This window comes from Fopius arisanus, unplaced genomic scaffold, assembly GCF_000806365.1.
Source record: "Fopius arisanus strain USDA-PBARC FA_bdor unplaced genomic scaffold, ASM80636v1 scaffold00079, whole genome shotgun sequence".
In the NCBI taxonomy this organism is placed as follows: domain Eukaryota; kingdom Metazoa; phylum Arthropoda; class Insecta; order Hymenoptera; family Braconidae; genus Fopius; species Fopius arisanus.
This window is the reverse complement of record NW_011887818.1, coordinates 251,113-276,370: the sequence shown is the minus strand read 5'-3', so window position 1 is coordinate 276,370 and position 25,258 is coordinate 251,113. Positions and strand designations below refer to the sequence as shown.

General features: G+C 36.3%; 3 protein-coding genes across 8 annotated transcripts; 1 reads left to right on the top strand and 2 right to left on the bottom strand.

The window, feature by feature from the left end:
- Positions 1 to 254: 254 nt before the first annotated feature.
- On the bottom strand, positions 255 to 6,164 carry Eb1 (microtubule-associated protein RP/EB family member 1). Of its 4 annotated transcripts, XM_011310892.1 has the most exons (7): positions 6,044 to 6,164; positions 4,882 to 5,175; positions 3,957 to 4,233; positions 2,456 to 2,547; positions 2,033 to 2,185; positions 1,818 to 1,900; positions 255 to 1,265 (listed from the first exon to the last, which is right to left on the bottom strand). In XM_011310892.1, the coding sequence occupies exons 2-6, from the start codon at positions 5,146 to 5,148 to the stop codon at positions 1,859 to 1,861; spliced, it is 831 nt and encodes a 276-aa protein (XP_011309194.1). In that variant the 5' UTR covers positions 5,149 to 5,175; positions 6,044 to 6,164; the 3' UTR covers positions 255 to 1,265; positions 1,818 to 1,858. The 4 variants fall into 4 exon arrangements, with proteins under 4 accessions (XP_011309194.1, XP_011309192.1, XP_011309195.1 ...); XM_011310890.1 differs by lacking the exon at positions 1,818 to 1,900; XM_011310893.1 differs by lacking the exons at positions 1,818 to 1,900; positions 3,957 to 4,233 and adding an exon at positions 3,080 to 3,314 and having other exon boundaries at positions 6,044 to 6,159.
- A 606-nt stretch (positions 6,165 to 6,770) lies between these two features.
- LOC105270149 (uncharacterized) lies at positions 6,771 to 8,388 on the bottom strand. The gene is made up of 3 exons (XM_011310889.1): positions 8,069 to 8,388; positions 7,742 to 7,987; positions 6,771 to 7,281 (listed from the first exon to the last, which is right to left on the bottom strand). Exons 2-3 carry the CDS (start codon positions 7,890 to 7,892, stop codon positions 6,845 to 6,847), a joined length of 588 nt encoding a protein of 195 aa, XP_011309191.1. The 5' UTR covers positions 7,893 to 7,987; positions 8,069 to 8,388; the 3' UTR covers positions 6,771 to 6,844.
- Positions 8,389 to 9,410: 1,022 nt separating this feature from the next.
- On the top strand, positions 9,411 to 25,231 carry hyd (E3 ubiquitin-protein ligase hyd). Of its 3 annotated transcripts, XM_011310888.1 has the most exons (8): positions 9,411 to 9,617; positions 10,695 to 10,895; positions 11,494 to 16,819; positions 17,917 to 18,256; positions 20,323 to 20,564; positions 21,665 to 22,182; positions 22,264 to 24,274; positions 24,775 to 25,231. In XM_011310888.1, the coding sequence occupies exons 1-8, from the start codon at positions 9,556 to 9,558 to the stop codon at positions 24,985 to 24,987; spliced, it is 8,913 nt and encodes a 2,970-aa protein (XP_011309190.1). In that variant the 5' UTR covers positions 9,411 to 9,555; the 3' UTR covers positions 24,988 to 25,231. The 3 variants fall into 3 exon arrangements, with proteins under 3 accessions (XP_011309190.1, XP_011309188.1, XP_011309187.1); XM_011310886.1 differs by having other exon boundaries at positions 20,326 to 20,564; positions 21,665 to 24,274; XM_011310885.1 differs by having other exon boundaries at positions 21,665 to 24,274.
- The last annotated feature ends 27 nt before the right edge of the window (positions 25,232 to 25,258 follow it).

Genomic DNA, 25,258 nt, shown 5'->3' with positions numbered 1-25,258 from the left:
CCTTACTTCCCATTATTTTGATTTATACTGAAAGGAAGTCTTAGACAAGTGCAATTAACATAAATCATTATATTTTCCATAGAAATAGATTATTTTGGATTAATTAATGTTTCAGGTTTGATGCCTATACTATTAGTTTCTTAAAATTTTACCTGAAAATCTAGAATTATGTCACTTTGTCGTTCATAAATAATTCAAATGTAATTCTTTAACAGACTACACAGATACTTTTAAGGATATTAAATAAAGAAAAATCGCAGTGATGATTTTTATTCTAATAATAATTTCCAAAAAGCTTCAATATTCTTTGCAATAATCTTGGTCATCTCATACCTTAAACACTTATCCAATCTCACTCATTTTACACAATATTACAAATTTTCAATTTTTCATTTCCAATTATGAATTGTTTCATTGTCTTCTCAAGAATGCCTTAAAATTTTTGCTTTCCATTTGTGCTCCATGATTGTTTCAAATTCCAATATGAATTTATGAGAATAAAAACCATGGAATTTTGGATAAACCGCCCTGGCCATGGCGAATATTCTCACATTCTGAAAATAACTGATACATTCTTTGACTTAATATAGATCCAGTGACTTTTGAAAAGTGCAAATGATAGACACGTAATAATCACAATCAGTTCTAACACGATTAATTAATAACGTGTTGAAAAAATATAAAAAATGGATAGTCGAACATGAAGATGTTTCATTTGCATTTATCTCCTGATTCAACGTGTACAAAATTGTAAAAAAAATAATAATAGAGAATAAACCAATCACAATTTGTCCATTAAAAATTATTGATCGGTTATTTGGATGGATATGTAAGAATTTTCTTAACCAATGAAACAATAGAATCAAAGATAACGGGGAAACAGAAAACAGACGTAATGAATTTAGGATTTGTCTGCATGATTGGCGGATGCCTGCACTAGTATATTTTCGCAACGTTTTTCTTAAATTGATGGATAAACGAATTTATCACTCTACTTGACAATTTTCATTAATTTAAAACATTTCCATCTCTTTCTTTCAGCTATAAATTTCATATAATCAAAGATGCGCATAGAATTACTGGATTTTTATCGGGGTTTTCTTTGTTGCTCATTTATTCTTTGTTGATTCATTGAAAGTACTGAAACTTTGTCCACTTTTTTTATTCTTCGTAATCTAAGTGCAGAGAGAATAATGGGGTTAGTATTCCTCATCGTCTGGGGCCAACCCATCACCTTCCAATTCCTCTGGTGGAGCAAAGCCATCCTGCGAATTAAAAATCAAATCGATAATTAAAAAGAAAATCTATTGAAATTAAAAACCCAACAAGACTAATTTATTAAAAATGCACCCAGTATAAAAAATCTTCGATAATTAATTCTGACTTTCAGATGTACCAAATTACAAAATGTATTGAAGATGGGATGAATAAAAATAGGAAGGCAATAAAGTAGAAAGATGAGGAAGCTATGAAGGAAAACAAAATAACACAAGTTTGTGAAGAATAAAAAGACATAAAAAATAATGTACTACGAGATAAAACCAAACATAGAAATGAAAATGAACAACACGAAGAGAATTTTGTTATTTGTCAGCGACAATGCATGATCATTCGTTCAATCGAAATCTCTTCGGTGGGTAACACATTAAAAAACTACAGAACAAATAATCAAACTAATCCCAAAATTTGAATTTCTTCACATTATCCGTCTGACTTAACACCTTACCCATAAGCATATTCACAACTATCTTTTATACAACACCCACAAAATTTCACACAGCCACCAAGGAACGAGGAACCATCATTCTCATTGTTACCTTGAAATTGAGCTTGATTAATGAAAGATTAATAAAGTTGCTTAATAAGTTTGTTCCTCGTCCTTCTGGCCGTTTCCATTCTCCTGAAATCATTATAGACGGTTTTTCTTTCTTTCCAATGAATATATCATTCATATCGAGAAAAATTTGTGTTTTACATAAAAAGCTTGGCCACTGAAATCAACAATGGAAGATTTTAAAAAAGATTTCCCAACCTCTGTTGCGTAAAGGACATCCAAAATTTTTTTAACGATCGGAGGCTGATCATCTTCAGTGTCCTGGCACATCAATTCGATGTCCCGAAGTTTACCGAAATAGAAGTCTCGCTCTTTCTCCAGACCATCAATCATCAGTTTGAGTTCAGTGATCTGAAAGCATATAATAATTCAAATTTATGTTTCCGTTATTTTGATGTTGATTGAACCATTATTGCTTGAACAACAGAGACGCGTAAAAAAGGCATTTTATATATTCCCCTAAGAATTAATTAATTGCATTAAACGTCAAGAAGTCATAAGTATGAAAACTTATAGACTTTTACATTAAAATAAAGAAAATTTTAGCACTTGCACATCTATGCTGCTAAGAAAATGATACCTTATAAAATGCTTTTAAAATTTTGTTACTTTGATAATTACCTCATTACTGAGTTCCTCGACCTTTCCAGTATCACGATTTCCCATTGGCCCTGTCTTGACCACGGGACGAGTTTGCTGAATTTTATTTGGAACTGAAAATTGAAACGTATTTGAACCAATATCATTTCTCAAGGGAGGAGCTATCAGCTATATGTACTACACATTTTCTCACACACCTATCTCTGCATTTTAAAATATAATCGACAAATTTTTTCAGTGTATAATCTTGTGAAGCAAGAAGATGAACTGAAAAAATAAATTTCGTTGAAGCAATACAAACAGCTGACATTCCTCTCAATTACTAGTATATAATTCTCTAAAGCTTGCATCCAAATAAAGAAAAACCAAGAAAAAGAGGTATCATTCCCAGAAGAATGGCACCCCTTTAGGCCACTGAATAACGTGATGACAGAAAATAAAGAAAAAGTGCATTGAAATGTGAACTGAATGATAGTATCCTGCTCACGGGGAGATGAATAACCGCCCATCCTATCAATGATCAGCCGTTTTACATGTCGACATAAATTGTATAATACACTTGAGGATTATGAGACTGTGATTGCTCAATAGTATTATATGGTTTCTTATTATTGTGGCGGAATGAAAAAGTGAATAATTTAGTACCGGTACGTGCTAATGGTTTGGTGGTTGGTGCATCGCGTGGTGATGCACGTTTGGCCAACCCGCTACCTCTTGGTGCATTATTACCACCGCTACCCATGGGTTCACCGCCACGCATCGCTAGAGCATCATAGGCCTCGTTACCGGAGTAGTTAGCATCGAAGAATTTTTTGAACCATTGTAAGAACTCAAAGTTGTCTTGGAAACGACCTTTCGTGAGCCTATCAATTGGCACGATCTGCAATTTACGGCAAAAAAACGAAAATGTGCAAACAAAAATGAAAACAAAGCATGAAATAATGTCAAAAAAATATTCATCAAAAAAGGCAGAATTGTATATTGACTTTATTCGTTTGATATTAATTCTGCAATTTTTTAACGAGTTCTTTGTTTTGAAGAATTGTCATTTTTAGATAAAACCTATTCTTTTCAATTTTTTTTTACAGAAAATGCTGGAACCATTTGACAAAATTAGTACCAAAAATTTCTGTTTGAATAATATGAAAAGAATAACAGACATAAGAAAATCCACATGGATTAATTTTTTGCGTATGAAATACTTTTCATTGCAGAAACATAAATAGAAATAAAAAGAAAAAACTGACAGAGAGAATGAATTCCTCAGCGAATTAATCAAGGTTCTCTTTTGAATTTCTTTCATACGTAAAGTGTCAATTAAATAAAAAAATAATGTTGATCGTGTGAACAAATTGTATAAGAAAAGACAAGTGGTGGTCCTCGCGTGGTCGTGTGATGGTGGCTGGCAATAGATAAATTTTCTAGGTGACTGCTAGTGAAAATAATGAATGAAAACTGAGACAACGGAAACCAATCATGCAACAAACAATAAAATGACATTTTAATCCACATGTTGATCTACCCTGCTGCCTCTGCGCAATGTTCCGCTGTTGATTGTGATGCATCGGAGCTCTCGGCAGCATCTGAGGTGGTTTTGCTTGAGTAGTCAATGGTACCAATTGTGGATTGGACAAATTATGACAACCATCCACTCCTGAACCTAATGGAATTCTTCCACGTGCTTCAAATGCATCGTATTCAGTGCCATCATAATTGGCATCAAAAAATTTCTTGAACCATTGTAAAAACTCAAAGTTGTCCTGGAAACGGCCTTTTATCAATCTGTCCACTGGAATCACCTGAACCATTTTTTTTTGTTTTTCGTTCAATACGGACATAGGAATCACATCGATACACAAATATTCCACGATTTTTATCTGTTTTTTATTTCCCCGTCAATTTTTCCTGTTACTAATTTTTTCCCGGATATAATTTCCTCTACAGTGTTTTCACGCGACGTTTATTATTCTCTGTGAGTTAAACTCATGTGTCACCTTCTTTAAAAATCTTCTTTCCAAAAAATGTTAAATGAATCATTTTTTCTCGTCCTTCAAAACAGAAAATATGAAAATTCTTCATATAAATTGTTGATATTCTAAATTATTCAAATAATTCCGGAATAGCCTGTTAAAATTAATATTGAAAGGATTGGAAAGTGAAAGATATATGATTTTTCATTCGATCAGATGTACATACGGTGATAACAACGTTAGTAAAACCTAACGAATCCGAATACATTTATTATATTCAGAGAGGAATTGATGAGACATTGAATAAAAGGGTATTGACATCGAATTTAATAATTTTTCATTTGAAGTTTGAGACAAAGTTTTCAGGGGAACACGAGAAAAATATTCTAGGAACTTTTTAACGGGGAAATCAATTCTGTGAACCTCCACGATTAATTTCTAATGATTACAATAAATGATAGGCCAAGGTAGTTTTACCTTATCGACATTCATCTTTTTGAATCCACCTTGGAGAATTTTGAAATTTTGGATGTACTCGTGCTCCAAATTGGTCCTGAATTTGACTCTCTTCAATGGTACACTGTTGGGAAAGAGCATGTCCATAAATTGGCAGTACGCCGCACCCGTGCATAACTCTTCAATTTTCGAGAAGGATGATTGTAGACAGTCATTGACCCACGCCAGCATATCATGACGACTTAGATTGTCCGTTGTTACATTTGTAGCGTAAACATTGACCGCCATTTTTCGTTGGAGATTTGTTCTTATTAGCTTGAAAAAGAAAAACATCACATGAGAAAAAAAATAAAAAATACAAAAATGTTTGAATAAATTTAGAAACCAGTTGAGCAGACATGTGTATAAAACCCAATCCATTCTGCATTTGAAATCCCACGTAATGTCGAGAATATGGAATGCAAAAAAAATCCGGTTGCTAGGTTAACTAGAACGTGAGAGGAATTCGCCGTTATATAGAGTAGGAGCTGGCCAAGAGGCGAAACAATAAAAGTTAAACGAATTTGAAAAAAATAGTCCCATATCATGTCACTAACTCTGGAGTTATTTGTTGATTTAGTTTAGTCCATTAGAGATGGTGGAAGTTAAACATTTTTCCTGTCCATTTATAAAACCGCTTTTAAATATTCAAGGGATTCATGGACGACCCTTAAAAACTCAATGGTTGATTAATTTAATTGATAATATCCACTCACCAAATGGAGGTGAAAAAAATAGTGAGCAGCGAGAAAATTATGGGGTTGGTTCTTCCGAGTTGGGGAGGTAAAATAAAGAGAATTGGTGTGAGTCACCCACACATTCACATGAAAACGATGGAATGAAGACTGAAGCTAACGGTTCCTCCGAATTGGTTTGTGTCCCGTATCAATTTACCCCCTGGATTTCTCAAAAATATCCGTCAAAAATGCAAAGCATTTTATTTCAGATATTAATACTCCGGACAGCGTATGCCATTTTCTCTATCGATAGTTGAATACTCCAAAATGTAAAGTTGAAATATTTTATGGCAATATTCGATTCCAGTGAAATCCGTTGGGGTTATTATCCCGGAACGGTGACCGAATTTAATGGAAAATAATGCATAAAGTTTTATCGATCTCGAGAATAGTAATTCATGTCCTACCTGTCAACACGTCCGGTGATTATTCTCAGTGGAATAACGATAAATACAATATGTAATGTTACCGAGCAAACGCTCAACTTCTTTTCTATTTGCCTTTAGAATGGTATGCCGCTTTAAGGCGATTTTTCACTGCAAATTATCTTGATGCCATCTTGAATTTTTCTTGACCAATCGGAAGAAAGACTCGTGGCTTTTGAATTTTCACTTCTGCTTACAATTCTTTTAGATGTTTTTTTTTACTTTCAAAATAGTTCGGTTACTTTTTTCTTTAATAATCACCTAGCAATCGCAACACGAAATTTTTTAGAAGATGTAGGAAAATGTTAATGGAATGTTAGGAATACAAAATTTTGAACAAAAACATCTGTAGAAGGAATGCTGTGGGAATAAAAAAAGGTGGAAAAATCAGAGAATTGGAAGAACAGGAGCGAAAAATAATATAATGATAATTAAAAGGTAATTATTTTCTGTAGAAATTGATTAGGAACAAATCAACTAGGTTCTATTTGTTTGTTGCTGATTCAATGAAATCGCCTATAGAAAATATTCAATCGAAAAGATCTATAGAATGAGATGTTCGCATGTAACTTATTCAATATTTTCTGTCCTCACGAGAATGAAAGAAAAGTGGAAAATTTTGAGCTACTGATATAGATAGGAAATCAATAGAATTCAATATGATTTCCCACAACATATTTTTGTGCTTGATTTTTGATAAATAAAAATATCAGATTAAAAAAATCTGTATTATATATTTGAGCTCTGAAGCTGGAAGATACAGTTAATCTTTCTGCAAATATATTACAATTCATTCAGTGCGGTCAATGCAAAAACTTGGACAAAGCTAAGGCTGTACTGTATAAGGACATCGTATGGCACGTCGAACCAGTCACAGAAGTTTTCCGCATAATATCGATTAAATATGTATGATATTATTAAATTTATAATATACCAATTACTTCTTTGGAGGCAGGCAATTGTGATAATCAACAATTGAAGATTGATCGAGTGATTAATGAGTGTACGCATTTTCGATCTTTCCTTTCTCGGAACAATTTCATGGACAATTGGTAAAAGTGTAAGGACCAGAAGAAGAGATTGCCGAAGAATGTCATCGATTCCACAGCGTCGTGATATTTCCGATGCAAATATACCGAAGGGGATGATTTCTGAAATATTGGATGTGCGTTCATAAAAATCTCGAAATCCACGTTTAGCTATTAGGCCTCCAGTGCTTCCTGAAAATGTTCGACTGTTATTCAACAATTCTAAGCTAATTCTTTGAAATAATAATTTTATAATATACGTCTTATAACTTTATAAACTTCGTGACAGAAATTTAAATTATCGTCCTAAATTAACACTTCTCTCGCAAATTCTTTGCAATTAAAAATTATATTGTCCTCTTATTTTCAATATTATGAAATTATAACTATAGTATAGGAGCGTGAAAATCAGTATTGTAAATAAACAAAGCTTTTGAATTGGCCCTTTTACTTTTATAGAGAATTTAAATTCTACAAAATTTATAATATGAAGTTATAATTTTACAATATATTCACGTTCTGTATAGAAAAACGATTCCAAGGGTGCAATTATATGAAATAAAAAACAGATTTATGATGATAGAAATTGTAGAGACCGGAGAAAGAGAGAAATAAAAAATAATTTTAATTTAGTAATAATGAACTGTCTTACCAAATCGGAACATGCCGAGAATTGAATGGACCAAATAAATCTGAAAAGCTCTTTGAGTAAGGCCAGACGATTTGTCATCAAAATATCCCATGCATATTATCGTGATGATAAATTTAACAAGATGGGCAAAGAAGCCGCCCGGATTTGCCATTTCTGCGTATATATCTCATCAGTAAAACAAAGCTACAATATTGTAAATATTTTTCGCAATAAATTTAATCTTCCATAGTAAATTGATATACAAATCTGGAAAAATATCAGTCATTAGAATGTTAAATTGTAACTCAAAAGGTACAGTATTATATTAATTCTTAGTGATTTACTGACATTGCTGAATTCTCAACAGTTAGTTCACATAAACCCCTGTGAAATTCGATTAGTGCAGTCTTCTGTATTCCATTTATTTTCAATTACTGCTGGGATGGAAAAACACAAAGGAGTATATAACAGTTTGTAAACATTCCAGAAAAACTTGATAAGTGGAGTGAGTAAGTATAAGATTATAAGATTATTGACTAATCTAGGCGAACTTTTCGTAAGGCTACAGCATTTCTCTAGTTATTATTATTTTTATTTTCGGTGAAAAATTGTGATTCTTCCATTTGGAAGTAAAAAAAAACATAGGAAGAGGTTAGGACGAATTTTCTTTCTTCTTCCAATTCATGAGCATTTGCTTCTCGTTTTCTCTTCCTCTCTCTCTCTCTTTAGGAGAAACGATTCAGTTTTCAGAGTTTCATCATCCCCTAATAGATGGCAACATTGCATTTGCAATTTGCATTTTTTCTTTTTCCATTAACAAAAGAAAATGGAATTCAAATTTTGATTTACAAGCATCCACACATCAACTAAAAATAGTGTATTCGGTATTTTCATGTCATACTCTGATTTCAAGACACGAAAGGAAATAAGTTAGTTCTTCAGTGAGTTTTTCAGAAATTTTTGTAATTACTTTTTTTGAGCTTTCAATTACATTTACAAAGATGATTCAAGCAGAACTAGGATTATATCTCTTTGTTTCGGGGATATTTCGCAGAAATCCGTGAAAGAGGTATAAGTTTAATGTTTCCTTCCACTACTTGCAATTATTTTCTTATTATTTTGACTACGAAATAGTTTCGCCAAAAATAACTCGCAGAATAAATTAGATGGAATGAATGATAATCTGACAATCATCAAGATATTCTTGCGATTGAATTTTGCAAATTCCCCTAATAATTTTAATCAGTTTGAAAAGGAATAATAATGTAGATAAATAAATAAAGACACTTAAATGTGAAACAATAAAGGACAAATTTCAAAATGTTTAGGTGCGCATTTTTCATAAATTATGAGTGCCATCTCTTGATGTTATCTTGGACTTGATTTTGTTTTTTTCATGCCAGTTTCCATGTGCTCCTCTTCTCTTCCTGTCATCTTCAAAAAAGCATTAAAGCAGGAAATGTACGTGAATTTAAGTGAAATTTTCGTACTTTTGAATTTGCAAATTTTTACCGAATTTTTGCATTAACCATAACTAAATCTATAGTATAGTATTGAGGCACAAACTGTAGCTAAATAATTTGGAACAACGAGTATTGGTAGAACTGATAATTGGCTGTTAAATAAAGTGCGCATGCGCACTATCGATTGAGTTTAGGAACGCACGTTTATAAATGACGATGAATATCCGCCATTTTTGGCACTTCAGAACGCAAAACTAGATAGTTCTCGTGAAACATGACTGAGTATCAGTTCGATGTTGTAATGAAATTTTGCGTAAGGGTTGATTAAATTATAAAAATTTATAAATATTACAGTTGATCAAGTGTTTTGAAATGAGCTCGATACATTTTGTCGTGCATCCGCTGCCAGGCACTGACGATCAGCTCAATGATAGGTAAGATATTTTCGCACACAATAGAATATGGCTCCTCTAATCGTCGGGTATCACGGGCGCAATGGTGTGAGCATCCCTTTTTTTTTTCATCGCTCAACCAACATATTTCTCCATTCCCTCAGCTCCATACCCATTATTCCTTCCCATTCTAACATTTATCAAGCCTCAAATCACTTCTATTCACTCTTCAATTATATCTTATATCAGTCACTTCGATCATCATTTTCACATTACATCCATCCACCATGGAGCATTTTTTTCATTACATATATTGGAACAGATGATAATGATGTCCATCCTTATTTGCATCAGTATATTTACAATGAGTTTTTTTTTTGGTTATCATTTGTTAATTTCCAGCCATTCAGAGGTGATTGGATGACCCCTATTATTCGTTCACTTTTCGCTCATGTTCATTTACTGAACCTCATGTTCTTTTTTTACTTATTCTCATCATCGTATCTTGGCAGTTTTCGGAATCATTCCACTTTTGGGTGGAGTCATCGGATTTTCTTCAATTATCATATTTTCACATGAGTTTATCCTACATTTTGGTGATTTTCAATTTTATTATCAATTACTTGCATTTTCTATTGTATATTCACGTTCTATACTAGAAATATACATAATTAACGAATTATTTCATACTTATATTGATATATATTCATCGAGGTGTATATAAGCACGCACGAGGAAAATCCACTCTGTAGATTGTAGCTTCTCGAATATCTACTTTTTTTTTCGTTTACAAGTTTCTTTTGATTTTTCATAAAAACATATTTTGTATTTTACTCAAAAAATGGGACATGTCAGTGTCATCCAAGTGCACTTTTCCGATTTGCCAAAATGGGTTTTCTTGTAATGGGTCGCATATATATATATCTATAGGTGTCGTGGGTAAAACCATGAGAGCTTGGTTATGGAATCTATATACGAGTTGATGCAATCAAGCACATGGCTGCTCGCTTTGAATTTTCATCAGAACGCAGTTTCCATTTTAATGAAGATGATAATGCATGGGTGGTGCATCAAAGTTGATCAATTATCAAAATAATAATGAGGTGAATTATTTTTCAGACTCAAAGAAGTGGCGGATAAAATCAACAGATATGGCTATGTTACACCACCAGCGTTTAGCGGACTCAAAACATCCGTTAGACGTATTGTGGTTGGACCATCTCATATAGCACTACTGATGGACGACAATAGAATTTGTCGTGTTGCTTACACCGTTCTATCAGATCGTCTCGATCTTAGTAAAAATGAACCCAACAGAAAGTAAGTTTTTTTTAATTGAATAGTTCGTGGAAATGCATGCAATAATCATCAGTGAAGTGGTAAAGGATAACAAGTCGACTTCTTTGTAGAACACCATAAGAACTACAAGAAAAGTAATGATAAAAATTTTGATATCTCTCCTCGATATTGAGACATTCATTGAAAATCTACCGATTAGCTAAATTGACTTGTCACTCTGTACCACTGAACTATGCAATTAAATTTATTTTCTTTCCTCCGACTGACATGTTTTGATTTATTTTCATAATCTTATTCATATTCGTAATGTTAATGTGCTTGTGTCGTGATGAATGCTTAAGACTTGGTCAATTAAAATTAGGTTTATTTATTGATGGATAGTCAAATTATTTCAATAATTTCCGATTTTCAGTGAAATTTTTCGAATTGTATGATCGTTTTCAATTCTACTATTTGAATAGGCCAATGGATATTTATATAGAAATATTCGTATAGTTATTGAATAAGTTCAGTGAATTCGGAATTTATTGGTGGTGAACATTTGAATATTTTTTTCAAATGAATGAATTGAGTTGTGTTGAGACAAATATTGACAAGGAAATCGACATTTAATTTTCAGTTCTGGAAAGGGTCATGGCGTTGGAAGTTCGAACTCTGGGCCTAGTGGGTCTGGAGGTGGAGGTGGAGGAGGTGGTGGTAGTGGAGGTGGTGGCAATGGGAGTAGAACAAGTTTATCACGATCTCGCGCGCGAATAATGCGTAGCAGTTCGGCAATTCGTGGTGGAAGTGCTGGTGGTAGCGGTTCAAGTGGAAGAATTGGACCACCTGGTGTAATCATGGGCGGTGGTACAAGTACAGGGGGTGGTAACAGTGGTGGTGGTAGTGGCAACAGTTCAAGACCAATAGTATCAGTACCAGCGCCATTTGTCCCTGAGGATTTAATATCACAAGCCCAAGTTGTGCTCCAGGGAAAGAGTCGTAATCTAATAATCCGTGAATTGCAACGCACCAACCTCGATGTCAATCTTGCTGTTAACAATTTATTATCACGTGATGATGAGGAGGGTGACGATGCTGAGGATGCAGCTGACAGCTACGTGCCGGAGGATTTGATATCACTGTTGGATGGTGGTTTTAGTAATGAGCACTCAGTGATCATTGATGCCGATTCAATGTTCTCCGAGGATGTTTTTGGATATGGAGTGATGAGGAGTCGTGGCAATTCATCGAGACGTCTTGGAATGGAGCGAGATGGCCCTGTCGAGAGGGGATCTGGAGAGCGTGATCGTGAACGAGACAGTTTCAGTAGATGGCGTGATCGTCAATACTATGGGCCACGCAGATGGCTGGAAACAGCTCTCAAGGACTGCTGGGAGAAAGATCCAGAGAACAAGAAAAAAGAACTAGCCTCCCAGAGTCCACTTTGGATTTCAGAGGAGCTCGAATGGTGGCACGAACGTAGCAGTGAGCCAGCACCAAAATTCGTACAGATTGCTGCACTCTACAGTGAGCTCATTGCTATATCATCAACTGGCCAACTTTATCAATGGAGATGGGCTGATTCTGAGCCATACAGAAATCTTGATAATCCAAATGTTCATCATCCAAAGACATCGTCTCTCGGTCTGACTGGTGAAAAAATAGTCAATATATCAGCAACAGCTATACGTTGCTCAGTGAGCACTGAGAGCGGTAAAGTAGCAACCTGGTTGGATGAACTGCTTGGGCATGTTTCATCGCGTTTGGAGCATCCAGCACAAGCATTTACGGAATTTACACTCGATAGAATAGTATCTCTACACACCTGTGCACTATATACTGTCGCTAAATTGGAGAGTGGTACATTGTACTGGTGGGGTGTATTGCCATTTGCTCAGCGCAAAAAATTGTGGGAAAAGTATAAAGCTAAGTCACGAAAGCATCGACCATCCTCATCATCATCGAGCGTTGTTTCAGCAGCAGTTGCTGCTGCTGCTGCTGACATCACTTATGGTACATATGTTTGCATGAAGAATAGTCCGATTTATCAGCCAGGTGCGATTGGATTTACTATTGCCAATGGTGTACCCAAAGTTGGACAACTTCTGACAGCAGCGTGGAATTTAGACTCAACGTGCCGATTCAAAATTCTGCCAGCTTTACCATCAAACATCGAAAAACGCTCAGATATGGCGAACAACGCCACTTCTACACCGACAACTACAACAGTAACAATAAATACAGCTGCTGGTAGCGGTACAAGCAGTATCAACAATCCTAATCAGAATAATTGTAGCGCCAACTCAGGTAGTAATAATAAAAACTACAAAGAGACTGCCGATAGAATTGATATGCCGCCACCACCGTCACCTGCATCAAGCACCTGCAGTGATACTGGAAGTATCGTAACATCAGCACCAGGTAGTCATAAAAGACAGAAACGAATGACACCGAGAACTCACGATGACACAGAGACCGAGAGAAAAGATGAGGAAGATTGGCACCTCAAGGATGTTGTCTTCGTTGAAGATGTGAAAACAGTGCCCATTGGAAAAGTTATCAAAGTCGATGGCTGCTACGTCGCTGTTAAATTCTTTGCTAAGGATTCCAGGGAGGGCAAAGAAAAGGATAAAGATCTAACGAGAGAGAAGGATTATGCAAATACTGTGTCCTCCGATATCAAGGATTTGACTGCTGAAGAATTGATAAAGCTGCTCGATGATTTTCGATTGCTGAGAAAGGATGAGCTTCAAGTGGTTAAATCATCGGTTAATTCTAGGGCCCCTGATTGTTTCCAACGAACACCACGAAGGGTCAATATTGCTGATGGTACAACTGAGAGTCTCCTAACTGTTTCCACTGATGGTCAAGGCATTCATGCTATTCTCAAGAACAGCAACAATAAACTGAGTTATGTCGTATATAATCTCAGCACTGGAAGATACGTACAGGACTGCTATTTACCGTCTGAAATTTCTTCATTCATGGGGCTTGACTCGCTGAATATCAGCTTAACGAGTGCAGGTGAAAATTCCGACTGTTCAATGCTCTTGCGAGATGGTAATAACACAATCTATCCAATTGCTAAGGACTGTGCTGATGCAATTCGCGATCCAAATTGGTTGGATCTCGTACCAGTTACATGCATCGGTGCATCAACCATTCCGATTCCCAGTTGCTCAACTATGCCAAGTAATTCAAATAATCTCAAGAGTCAAGTAGCTGTTATTGCACTGGTCTTTGACAATCTGTTGCTTATGCCAAAGATTCTTAGATGCGATTATGACGGAGTGAAGCAAGTTCTCACGACACTTGAACACGAACAACAGCACAAAAATAATTCTATACAAAATCAAATTCAAGCTATTCTTCAGGAACGGTGTGATGGCAACAGGAACATTCTCCTTGCCTGCGTAAGCATGTGTTCACCCTCATCTAACAAGGATAATGATACAACAAATAATGGAGGTGGTGGAGTCGGTGGTAGTGGTGGTGTAGCAAGGGAATTAGTTACAACTTGTCAAGTTGATGGTAATTCAACTCCAATCGAGGAGCCAATACCACCACTGAGTTGGCCACCAGAATTGGACAATACTTCAGGCGAAGAGGACAGTCTGTTGAGTATTGGTGCAGCGAGTATTTCCATGATGAACAAATCAACGGTAGGAAATTCGGGGCCAACTGGTTCCAGTCCCAATAATACTAATAATCCCAACAATGCAAATAATGCAAACAACAGTTACATCACAGACTCCACCGAACGCAGAAATAATGCTCTGTTCATTCTGAAATACTTGTGTGAGAGCCCAGTTTTAGCTCCACACATCAAAGAACTATTGACTGGTAAAGATGCTCAAGGTCAGACGCCACTGATGCTAGCTGTGTCTGTTCGTGCTTATCATGCAGCTTTAATAATCCTCGATACAATCCAAAGAGCCAGCAAAGATTCAAAGGAATGTTCATCCATGATTCTCCCATCAGACGCAAGTCCAGATCTTTCTCCACTGTTTGTCACCTGCTGCAACGACACGTGTTCCTTCACTTGGACAGGCGCTGATCACATAAATCAAGATATTTTTGAGTGTCGTACGTGTGGATTAACCGGTTCACTGTGCTGTTGCACTGAGTGTGCACGTGTCTGTCATCGTGGTCATGACTGCAAATTGAAGAAAACATCACCAACGGCCTATTGTGATTGCTGGGAAAAGTGTAAATGCAAAGCACTTATTGCTGGACATCAAGGGGCACGTTATGATCTTCTCTGTCGACTTGTCACAAGTACAGATCTCGCTACCAAGATTAATTCACGTGGTGAAAGTATTCTTCTGTTTCTCGTTCAAACAGTTGGAAGACAATCAGTTGAACAGAGGCAATTTCGTTCAGCCCCTAGACAGCGTTCAACATCAGCCAGCAGAAAAACACCATCATCTGATGGCCTGGGTGGAGCTGACTCAGAGATGCCAGATCATGATTTAGAGCCACCGAGATTCAGTAGAAAAGCTCTGGAGAGACTGCTGAATGATTGGCCTGCTGTTCAATGCATGATCATGTCTGGTGTATCTGATAACTCTCAGCAAGATCAATTATTTGGTGATGGTGCATTCTCATCGGCATCACGCCAAAGTGGCACTGCTCTCCTCGACAAATTTACTCATACACTTTTAGTGAAAAGTACATCTGAAATGCTAGACACGTTATTAACAACACTGATACGAGAGTTGGAGAATGATTCGATTCCGGGACGACAGGAGGAAGCTAATATCGTAGCACGTAGATTCGTACGCTCTGTTGCAAGAATTTTTGTGATATTCACTATTGAAATGGCACCAAACACTACAAAGAATCGCAGGAGTGCAACCCAAGCCACTCCACCTCTAATTAAATGCCGTAGGGTTTTCAGGGCTCTAATAAAATTAGCTGTTGAAGAGCTCTGTGAAACTGCTGACTCTTTGATTGCACCAGTGAGACTGGGTGTTGCACGGCCCACAGCACCCTTTACACTCACCAGTTCTGCTATTGAAGTGATAAATGGCTCGGAAGAATTATTCTCAATTGAACCACTCATACCCCATAGTGCACAAACCCTGGATACAACACTCGATGCAACTCATGTTCAAGCTAATGTAGTTGCTAATAATAATGTTGGAGATCGTGCTGTTATGGATGAAGGATCTGAGGGTCCCAGTGGAGTTGTCATTGATGGGAGCCGAGATGGTGGTGAGCCTATGGATCTTGATGGTGATATAAGTGAGCACGAAGTACCACCCAATCAGGTGACACTTGGTGAAGTTGACAGGAATGGTATTGGACGCGTTGAACGCGTTGGTGGTATTGCTGGAAGTGAATCAGACACTGAGCTAGATCTTCTCGCTGAAGCTGAAACTGAATCCGATTCTGATGATAATCACAGCAATCAGGATGCTGCCTCTGCACAGAGAAGCGTTCAAACTGGTGCAACAGCTGGGTCTGATGGTGGTATGGGATCAATTCTGCTGTTCCCAGAGGATGAATCAGGTGAATCGAGCCAGCAGGAGGATGATGAGAGTGAAGCTGGTGAAACTGATGAACAGGATACAGAGGAATTTCCAATAGGTGATGAACAGCTCGAGAGAAGGAGTGGATCGTCGGGGCATTTACATCGAAATAATCTAGCTCCAGTGTCTATGCAATGGGCAATCCGAAATCGCGAGTTGAATCCACGTACTGCTGGACTCAGAGTCACTGGTGGGAGCAACATGATTTTTATAGATCCTTCCTCGTTGAGACGGTCAACTGCCACATCAGCTGTTGCTGCTGCACAGGAACCAATCACTATGGGAACAACAGCCAGTTGCCTCGCTAGAGCTTTTGGAATTGTCATCAGAATGATTGCTGATCTGTTAACTATGATATCCAATTACAAAATGAATGCACCTGCTTTGCCCAGACTCATGGAAGTTACATATCAAGATGCTGCGAGTTTACAGGTATCGTTATATATTCCAACAAATAATCTCCTTTTTTCATATTGCTATCGTATCTATTTCCTCTCGTAATTAATCACAGCGCTGGCAGGTTTTTTTTACTTTTTTTTTTGGACGATGGAAGGACTTTCACTAGTAAAGAGGTAAAATAGTTTAAGTCCATCGTATCTGAATTTATTTATTTTTAGTTGCAGATATCCTAATCAATATCTCAAGTTTGCCATTTTTCTTAGATTTCTTAGATATCTCTAGAAAATTTCGAAGGGCCAAATCTACTTGAATTGTTTTACAGTTTTATCCATGGGCGTAAGTAATAAGTAGTTGAAAAAAATATTGGGTTTATACGAAAATATCTTGAAGAGTTAGCTTTTGATATAAAATATAACGCATATGTATTTTATAGAATTTCTTTGAAACATTCCACTCAATTTATCATGTATGCTGCAGCACGAGAAGGGTAAAACATCCTGTGTTCACTCTTGCTTTAACACTAATTGCCATACTGTCATTAATTCAATGTAGTAATGCACGAGGGGCATTTCCAAAGGGATATGTCTGATAATTAGCCGTTAAAATAACGATCGAAAGTGACATCCCAGTCATAAAAAGATGGTATCTCACGCGAAAATTGATATTCTCGAACCAAAAATATTAGATTTTATTACAAAAAATTCTCACTGTAAATAACAAAACTGATTTCACAACTATGAATTTTGGATTTATGAAATCCATTGTCAAGTTACGCATTCCATTATAATTCATTACGAAAGCACTATTTTTCGCTTCATTAAACTCAATTCATTTGAAAATAGAGGCCACTGCAATATTTTTTTTTATGTGAAAAAATCATAGAAACTTTCTTTAGGATGAAAAAAATTAGCATTTTGAAAAATTGCTGAAAATTTTTAAACCGTAATTGATGATGTAAATTATGTGAAATTATTGTTCCGACGTGAGGTGTTTTCAGAAAATATTTCAGAAAATATTTTCCCTCAATCACTGAATGATGATTGCAATAGAAATGAAAAAAAAACTTTAGATTAGATTAGAAAATAGTTCGACGTGCAATGCAAATTTGAATTTAATTTGGGTTTTTGCAGATGTATCTTGAAGGGCATTTGAAACCAACTTGGGACTGGTTAATGGTGGTGATGGACGCGACTGAAGCTCAATTACGTTTTGGTGTATCCCTGACTCAGAGCGCTGATCCAACTCATCCAGAACATCCACTCAATAATGCATCATCAGTCTCAGGTGGTAACTTTAATGGGTTACTCAACTCTGCGGCTCTGTCACTAACATTACAGGGAAATACAGGTCGAAACCACCGCAGTGGGATAACTTCCGCTTCCAATATGACACCGACTCAAGGCTCAACGAGGCTCTCCGTGGGCTTTACGGGAGTCGGTGAAGCTCCTAGGAACGCCAGAGAGCGTGAAGGTATGCTCTTCTTTTTTTAACATATTCTTTTATTTATTATCTGGAAGGAAGTCTATGGATGTCTGGTTTTGAAAATTAGTAATTAAATTCACGTATTAGATATTGAAAATTCAAATTTACGAGGAGAACTATCCCAACGAACTTCTATCTTCGATCTATTCTTATAAAAAAATATATTAACCAAATATCCTATGAGTTAAGTACACATATTTTTGTTTTTTGTCTTTTTGATTTATGAAAAAAGTATTTATACTTTTTTCTCCGTGGACACTCAATCATTTTATTTAGAAATTTTTTGATTCTTGAGTTAAGAGGTAAATTAACTCAGCTCTTCTTTGGGTTTTTCGAAAATATCTCTGACACTCAGAGAGATAATTAATTAATAATAATCTTTTTCGTAATTGTTCATTAGCTCTACAAGAAAGATTTTAGGATGAAATTTATTATTATTTTCGAAACACCTAATGGAGGTAGGAGTTAACTTGGCTTGTTCTCTCACTTTACTACAAAATTAAATTAATCGGCTTGAAAATATTTTCGAAATATTCAAGTATTTTTGTGCATAAATCAATGAACTGTTTTCTGAGGTAAATGCTTGCGTTTCCATTGGAATTTGTTTTTGTCGGAGAAAAAATTGTCATTTTATATGGGTAAGAACCTGATGATAAATACCCTTGAAAGTGAAAATCTTGAATTTTACGGGGAATTGTTGAAACTTTATTTTTGTTGTCTCATTGGTTCCCGCAAATTTTCATTTCATCAAATTGGCAACAAATTTTATTTAAAAAATTGAGTAACCGTAATAGTTTGCGTATACTGTAATATCGCGTTATTCTTCTGTAATTTATGAAACAGTAAAAGTATCAAAGCCATCCACTAATTTCTTGCCAGCGCCCACAGAATTCCGACATTCCATTGCGAGTATTTTGGGAACTATGGTGAGACGAATATAGGACAGTGGTTTCCTAAATTTTCAGAATAAAAAGTAAAATTCCTTGAAAAATTACGTTTTAAAACATTTCTATGGATTCTGTAAAACCTATTTACTGTAAAATCCCACTGTTGCACGTGAAATTGATGACAAACCATTAGTTTCCAATAATTTTCCGTCATTCATATCGACTTTTTATTTTCTAATCATCGAGCCTACATTTTCATTCCTATGACTGGACCGGTATTTCAATAAGTCTCAAGTTACTTTTCCTAACTCTGTTTTCTACGTAAAAGTTCAACGTTTTTTAAGAATAATAAACAAATCAAAGGAGTAATTGAAGATTCCATATAATACGAGTATTATCGGAAGTTTTATTCAACACATATCCATGATATTTGTCACATATTGATTTGTTCAAGTTAAGATGAGGGTGGGGCCAGATAAAATGGTGAAAAAGGACTTAATTTATAGATTAAAAATTTCGAAGTTCGTCATGATTATCCTCATGTAATATTCAATGTACTTTAAAATATATAGTAACTGAAACAAAGGCGATGCTGTAAGGAAAAATATTTTATCTAAAAAAGATAATTAATTATAATTTGAGCTATTGTACCCTCGAAATGTGGTTACGTTAACAAATCATTAGAAATTGAACAAAATGCAACGGAAACCAATGAATGATTTTATATGGCGTTATTGAATACTTTTCAACGTTTGACGCCTCTAGCTGCAATCAAAAATTAGAACATTACTGGGTGTAACCTAGAGCTTGGTATTGTCACCCAAGGAAAAACGAGTCACGCCGGTGATTGAGAAACGGTTATAATTATCAACGTCATGAATTTTTTTTTAGAAATTTCTCAATAAATTTAGGAATAAATATAAAAGAAATAGTACGCCATCCGTAGAATTTAAGGGCTGATATAGTACCTTAAATGTTGAGTTGATAACGTGGAATACCGTCGGAGTATTTACGTTATTCACCTATTCCAACAAATTTTATTAATCTCTTTTGGCCAACCTTCAAATACTTTCAATTTCTGACGTTATGCCTAATCATCGATCGACTATTATTATTTGTATAATGAGTAGAACGAAATGATTAAGTGAATGAATAAATTTGCTTAAGGAGGCGATGCACACTGGGCCCGACGTGAGTTCCTGTCTTACTGCTTGTCCCTGATGCGAGCTCATAATGGAGAACACAGAGATAGTCTACCAGTCCTGGATGTGTCAGCACTTCGACACGTTGCGTATGTCTTCGATGCCCTTGTATACTACATGCGATCGCTCAACGAACCTTTGGGCACATCCCGCTGTGACAACCAGAAGGAAACCACTGTACATTCGTATTCTACGTGGAACGATCAGGTCAATTACTATTTTATTTCTATTTAACATACCATCCCTATAACAGCAAAACGTACCATAGCCACAAAAAACCCTTCTTTTTAATAAAAATTGTAAAATGGAATGTGTCTTCCGTATTCATGTTTTTTGTACGTTCCATATAACTTTTTAACGGAAAGATCGCAAGTGGAAAAGGTGCAAACAGAGATAATGACGAATTTAGAATGTGAAAGAAACGTATTTCCATTTTTTTCGCCATTTTCACATTATCATAACAAAAAAGATGAACGCTGAGGTAGATTTACGAATGGTATAGATTTCTAGCGAAACTTGACATATTATTGATAACAGAAACAATAATTGTCAATCAGTTTATCAATAAATGTTGAAAATGAATGATAATAAATCATGAAAAATTCAGTAATAAGATAAACAGAAATTGGGACACTCGAATTCTACGACTATCTCACAGTTCGAGATTGTTGTCCAAAAATACTCTGCAGAGCTATCCAATGTCATTCCACGAGAAAGGAATATACGCCACTTTATTATTATTTACAAAAAAGGGGGAAAATTGCATTTGTTGTTAAGACGACGATGTGATATGTAATAAAGGACAGCGCTGGTTGATTCGCACTGAATGGACAGTCCAGCCACAATTCAAAATTTTTAGATTGAATTCCAAGTACTCGTTAACAAAACAGTCGATAAAAATTGATTCTGCTCACAATATCCAGTGAAACTACAGCAAAATTGAAAATCTTGAATTTCATCTTTTATTTAAAAAATAAATAAATGAAGTTCAAACAAAATTAAATCAGATAAAAATGGAATATGATTTTTATTATAAAAAAAATATTTATTTGTTGATTAGTCAGTGACTTTGTACGTTGATATTTTAATTGCCCAAGTTTCTCTTTACATCCCTAATAATAATTCCAGAGTATATTGATTGAATTATGGACTGTTTATCGGTTGATAAAGAGATATGTGAGAAAAAAAACTCCAATGCTCACATTTTCCATTCCATTATTGCATTATTAATTCCTCCTTAAAAGCATTCGTTCTCCAAGTGTTAATACGTTTACCAATAATTTGTTTTGCTCGTCACATTTTTTCAGGATGAAAATGACAATGAAGAAGGGGATGAGGATAATCTTCACGGTAGCAACGCAATGGAAACTGATTCAGTGGATTTCCCTGATTTACTTCAAGTGCCAACTTGTGGTTCAGGCAATTCGATGAATTCCGGTACAGGAAGAGGTAGAAAACATCCATTCCTACAGAGATCAGATTCAACTCTGTGTTTGGGATGCCCGCCCTTGGATCCATTCGAAGCGAATATAAGTGAGGCTCTACCCTTGGCTGATCAACCGCATTTATTACAACCCCACTCGAGACGAGAGGATCTCTTCGGTGTACCTAGACAAACACTTGCTGGTGGTTCAGGAACAAGTCAGAATCCATTGGAGGGGCTCCCAACAAGATTAGGCCTCTCAACGCGCACTGCCGATAATTCATCGACATACAGTCAATCAATTCAAGCTCCAAGTGCCAGTACAATAGCTTCATCATCAGCCTCAGCTAATAGCCAAGAGATACCACGAAGAAGTCCCACCAGTGAGCCAGGATGCAGCAGGCAAGTTCCACTATCAGATAAACAGAAATTGTATTATCCCCTCAATGACAATCAAATTATGATAAATGAACAAATTGACAGAGCACCAATTATTGTATCACCGGGTAATCAAAGTGATATGGCATCTAAGCAAGTGAAGAATGATTGCAAAGATCTTTCGAAAGCTGGAAGGAGTGTGATAGTGAGGGCTGGAGCTGCTGCAGAAACAAAAGCACCAGAAGTTCTCGTTGTCCCTGTGACCGAGACGCAGAATGATAATGCAGATGAAGTGGATCCAGCGACAACTAGTCAAGAGATATCAGCACACGAGACTGTGGAAACGAGTCCCCTTGAATCTACAAGAGCCTCGGCCAACACAGTTAGCACGATTGGATCAAATATATCACACAACATTCTCCTTGGACGTTGGAGATTGTCATTGGATCTATTTGGTCGTGTTTTTATGGAAGACGTGGGGCTTGAAGCTGGATCAGTTGTGTCAGAATTAGGGGGCTTTCCAGTTAAGGAAGCAAAATTTCGTCGGGACATGGAGAAGTTGAGAAATTCCCAGCAGAAAGATATAACTCTCTCGAAAATAGAGCGTGATCGAACTCAGCTGCTGGTCCAGACGATGAAAGAGTTAAATACCCAGTATAATCTTTATAACAGGAGGGCCTCAAATACACCACCGCTGGCTGTCAATCGAGTAAAAGTGACGTTCAAGGATGAACCTGGTGAGGGATCGGGTGTTGCTAGAAGCTTTTACACAGCTATTGCTAATGCTCTACTTGCTAATGATAAACTGCCGAATCTTGAAGCAGCCCAGGTTGGCTCAAAGTACTCTCAGTACAATGTAATGCAGAAATTGAAGAATCGAGAGCGCGATCGTGATTTGAGACGTCAAAATCCACGGGCATCGGCCAAATACCGAGAGACAAGACGAGCGTTATCTTCGGAGGCTCGATCATTCCATCCTTCAACAACACTCGCTGATGGTGCTAGCGGTAGTGGTGGCAGCAGTACCAGTGCTTCATCAACTGGTGGATCTTCATCAAGTAATCATACACTGCCAGCTGGTGGAAGTCACAGTAATCATAATCTATCGAATAATGAACATTTGACGACACATCAGCAGAGCCTTGGTGATCGATTATATCCAAAAGTTCATGCATTGAGACCAGCTTTCTCGGAAAAAATAACTGGAATGCTATTGGAATTGACGCCAGCGCAGTTACTGATGCTTCTAGCATCTGAGGAAGCATTACAACAGAAAGTCGATGAGGCTTATGAATTGTTACACAGTCATATTCAAGATGTCACAAGTGAGGCACTGTTAGATCTTGATGTTTTTAGTTTAACTGAACGATGTGCTAGTAATAATAAGAAAAAAATTGTTGATAATACAATACTGGATGACGTTGAGGATAACGCCCCATTATTTTATGCACCTGGCAAACGTGGCTTTTATACACCGAGACAGGGACGAGCAAGTTATGAACGATTGAATGCATTCAGAAATGTTGGAAGACTTATAGGGCTTTGTTTATTACAGAACGAATTGTGCCCTATATTTCTAAATCGTCATGTTATTAAATATATTTTATCAAGGCCCATACGTTTTCACGATTTGGCATTTTTCGATTCAGTTATTTATGAGAGTCTTCGGCAATTGGTCATCGATGCTGAGACTAAAGACAGCAATATTCTATTCTCAACTCTTGATCTTACATTCAGTATTGATCTTTGCCCCGAGGAAGGGGGTGGTTCTATTGAACTTGTACCAAATGGCCGTGACATCGAGGTTACTGCCACTAATGTTTACGATTACGTACGAAGATATGCTGAAGTGAGAATGATCAAAGCACAGGAGAAAGCACTTGAGGCTATGCGAGAGGGTGTATTCGATGTATTACCAGAAGGTGCACTTGACGGCCTAACGTCTGAGGACTTCAGGCTGTTGCTGAATGGAGTTGGGGATATTAATGTATCGGTCCTTATATCATATACATCCTTCAATGATGAATCGGGAGAATCCATGGAGAGACTCGTTAAGTTCAAGAGGTGGTTGTGGTCAATCGTCGAGAAGATGACCCAATTTGAGCGTCAAGACTTGGTGAGTCATAATATCATCGTAATCTATTCATACAAATACCTCTAATTCCTTTTTAACATCATCAACCTTTTACATCCACCACCTACTTCTATGCTCTATTTCTTCAGTTGTATTACTTCAAGGGAATCCCACCTGATTCGGTGTGAATTCCGACAATGATATCGTCGCATGGCGCGCCTGTTTCTTTCCTTTTATCTTTACTCAGAATAAATCATCGTATTTATTTAATTTAGATAGATATGTAACTTTATCACTTGCCACACAAGTCCCAAAAACCATATTACTCGAGAAAATGATCATATCAGGTGTGACATTGAGTGACTCTAATGACTCCATTGAAGGAAAAACCATTTTTATAATTAAAAGATTTCGCTGAGGTGAATGAATAGTTGGAAAAATTGAATGAAAAATAAATCAATGAAATAGATGTGAAGGGTTGAGAGTAAATGAGTTAGATGAAGTGAGGAAGGGTAATAAAAGTATGATTTACATTGTTTCAGGTTTACTTCTGGACAGGCTCACCAGCATTACCTGCTAGCGAGGATGGGTTCCAACCTATGCCAAGTGTCACTATTAGACCAGCTGACGACGCGCATTTACCAACGGCAAACACGTGTATCTCACGTCTCTACGTTCCATTGTACAGTTCACGCCATGTACTTCGTCACAAGATACTACTTGCTATAAAAACTAAGAACTTTGGATTCGTATGAAGTGTCAACTTGACTAACACGTGTATGCTCGAACTTTGATTCCCTATCATCCCCATGATCATTGAATAATGTCTCGTCAGGCCCTTTTCAGTCCTCCCCTCTCCCCCTTTGAGACCGATCGTGCATGCACGTGGTGGTTGCTGATTTATCCATAATTGATACATAAGGAATGAAATGAAAAGTTGTATGTTGTTATTTTTCTTTTTCCTTCCTACATAAAAAAAAAACAAAAACAAAATGAAAAAAATATTTAAAAAGCAAATTTATAACA

Bases quoted from the DNA above. Each gene is read 5' to 3' on its own strand.
- hyd (XM_011310885.1), top strand. From the start codon at position 9,556: ATGAGCTCGATACATTTTGTCGTGCATCCGCTGCCAGGCACTGACGAT. The intron at 16,820-17,916 runs GTATCGTTATAT...GGGTTTTTGCAG, and splicing joins AAGATGCTGCGAGTTTACAG to ATGTATCTTGAAGGGCATTT. The intron at 24,275-24,774 runs GTGAGTCATAAT...ACATTGTTTCAG, and splicing joins AATTTGAGCGTCAAGACTTG to GTTTACTTCTGGACAGGCTC.
- LOC105270149 (XM_011310889.1), bottom strand. From the start codon at position 7,892: ATGGCAAATCCGGGCGGCTTCTTTGCCCATCTTGTTAAATTTATCATC. The intron at 7,282-7,741 runs GTAAGACAGTTC...GAACATTTTCAG, and splicing joins TCTCGGCATGTTCCGATTTG to GAAGCACTGGAGGCCTAATA.
- Eb1 (XM_011310890.1), bottom strand. From the start codon at position 5,148: ATGGCGGTCAATGTTTACGCTACAAATGTAACAACGGACAATCTAAGT. The intron at 2,548-3,956 runs GTAGATCAACAT...TTCAATTTTCAG, and splicing joins CATTGCGCAGAGGCAGCAGG to TTCCAAATAAAATTCAGCAA. The intron at 2,186-2,455 runs GTAATTATCAAA...ATATGCTTTCAG, and splicing joins TCGAGGAACTCAGTAATGAG to ATCACTGAACTCAAACTGAT.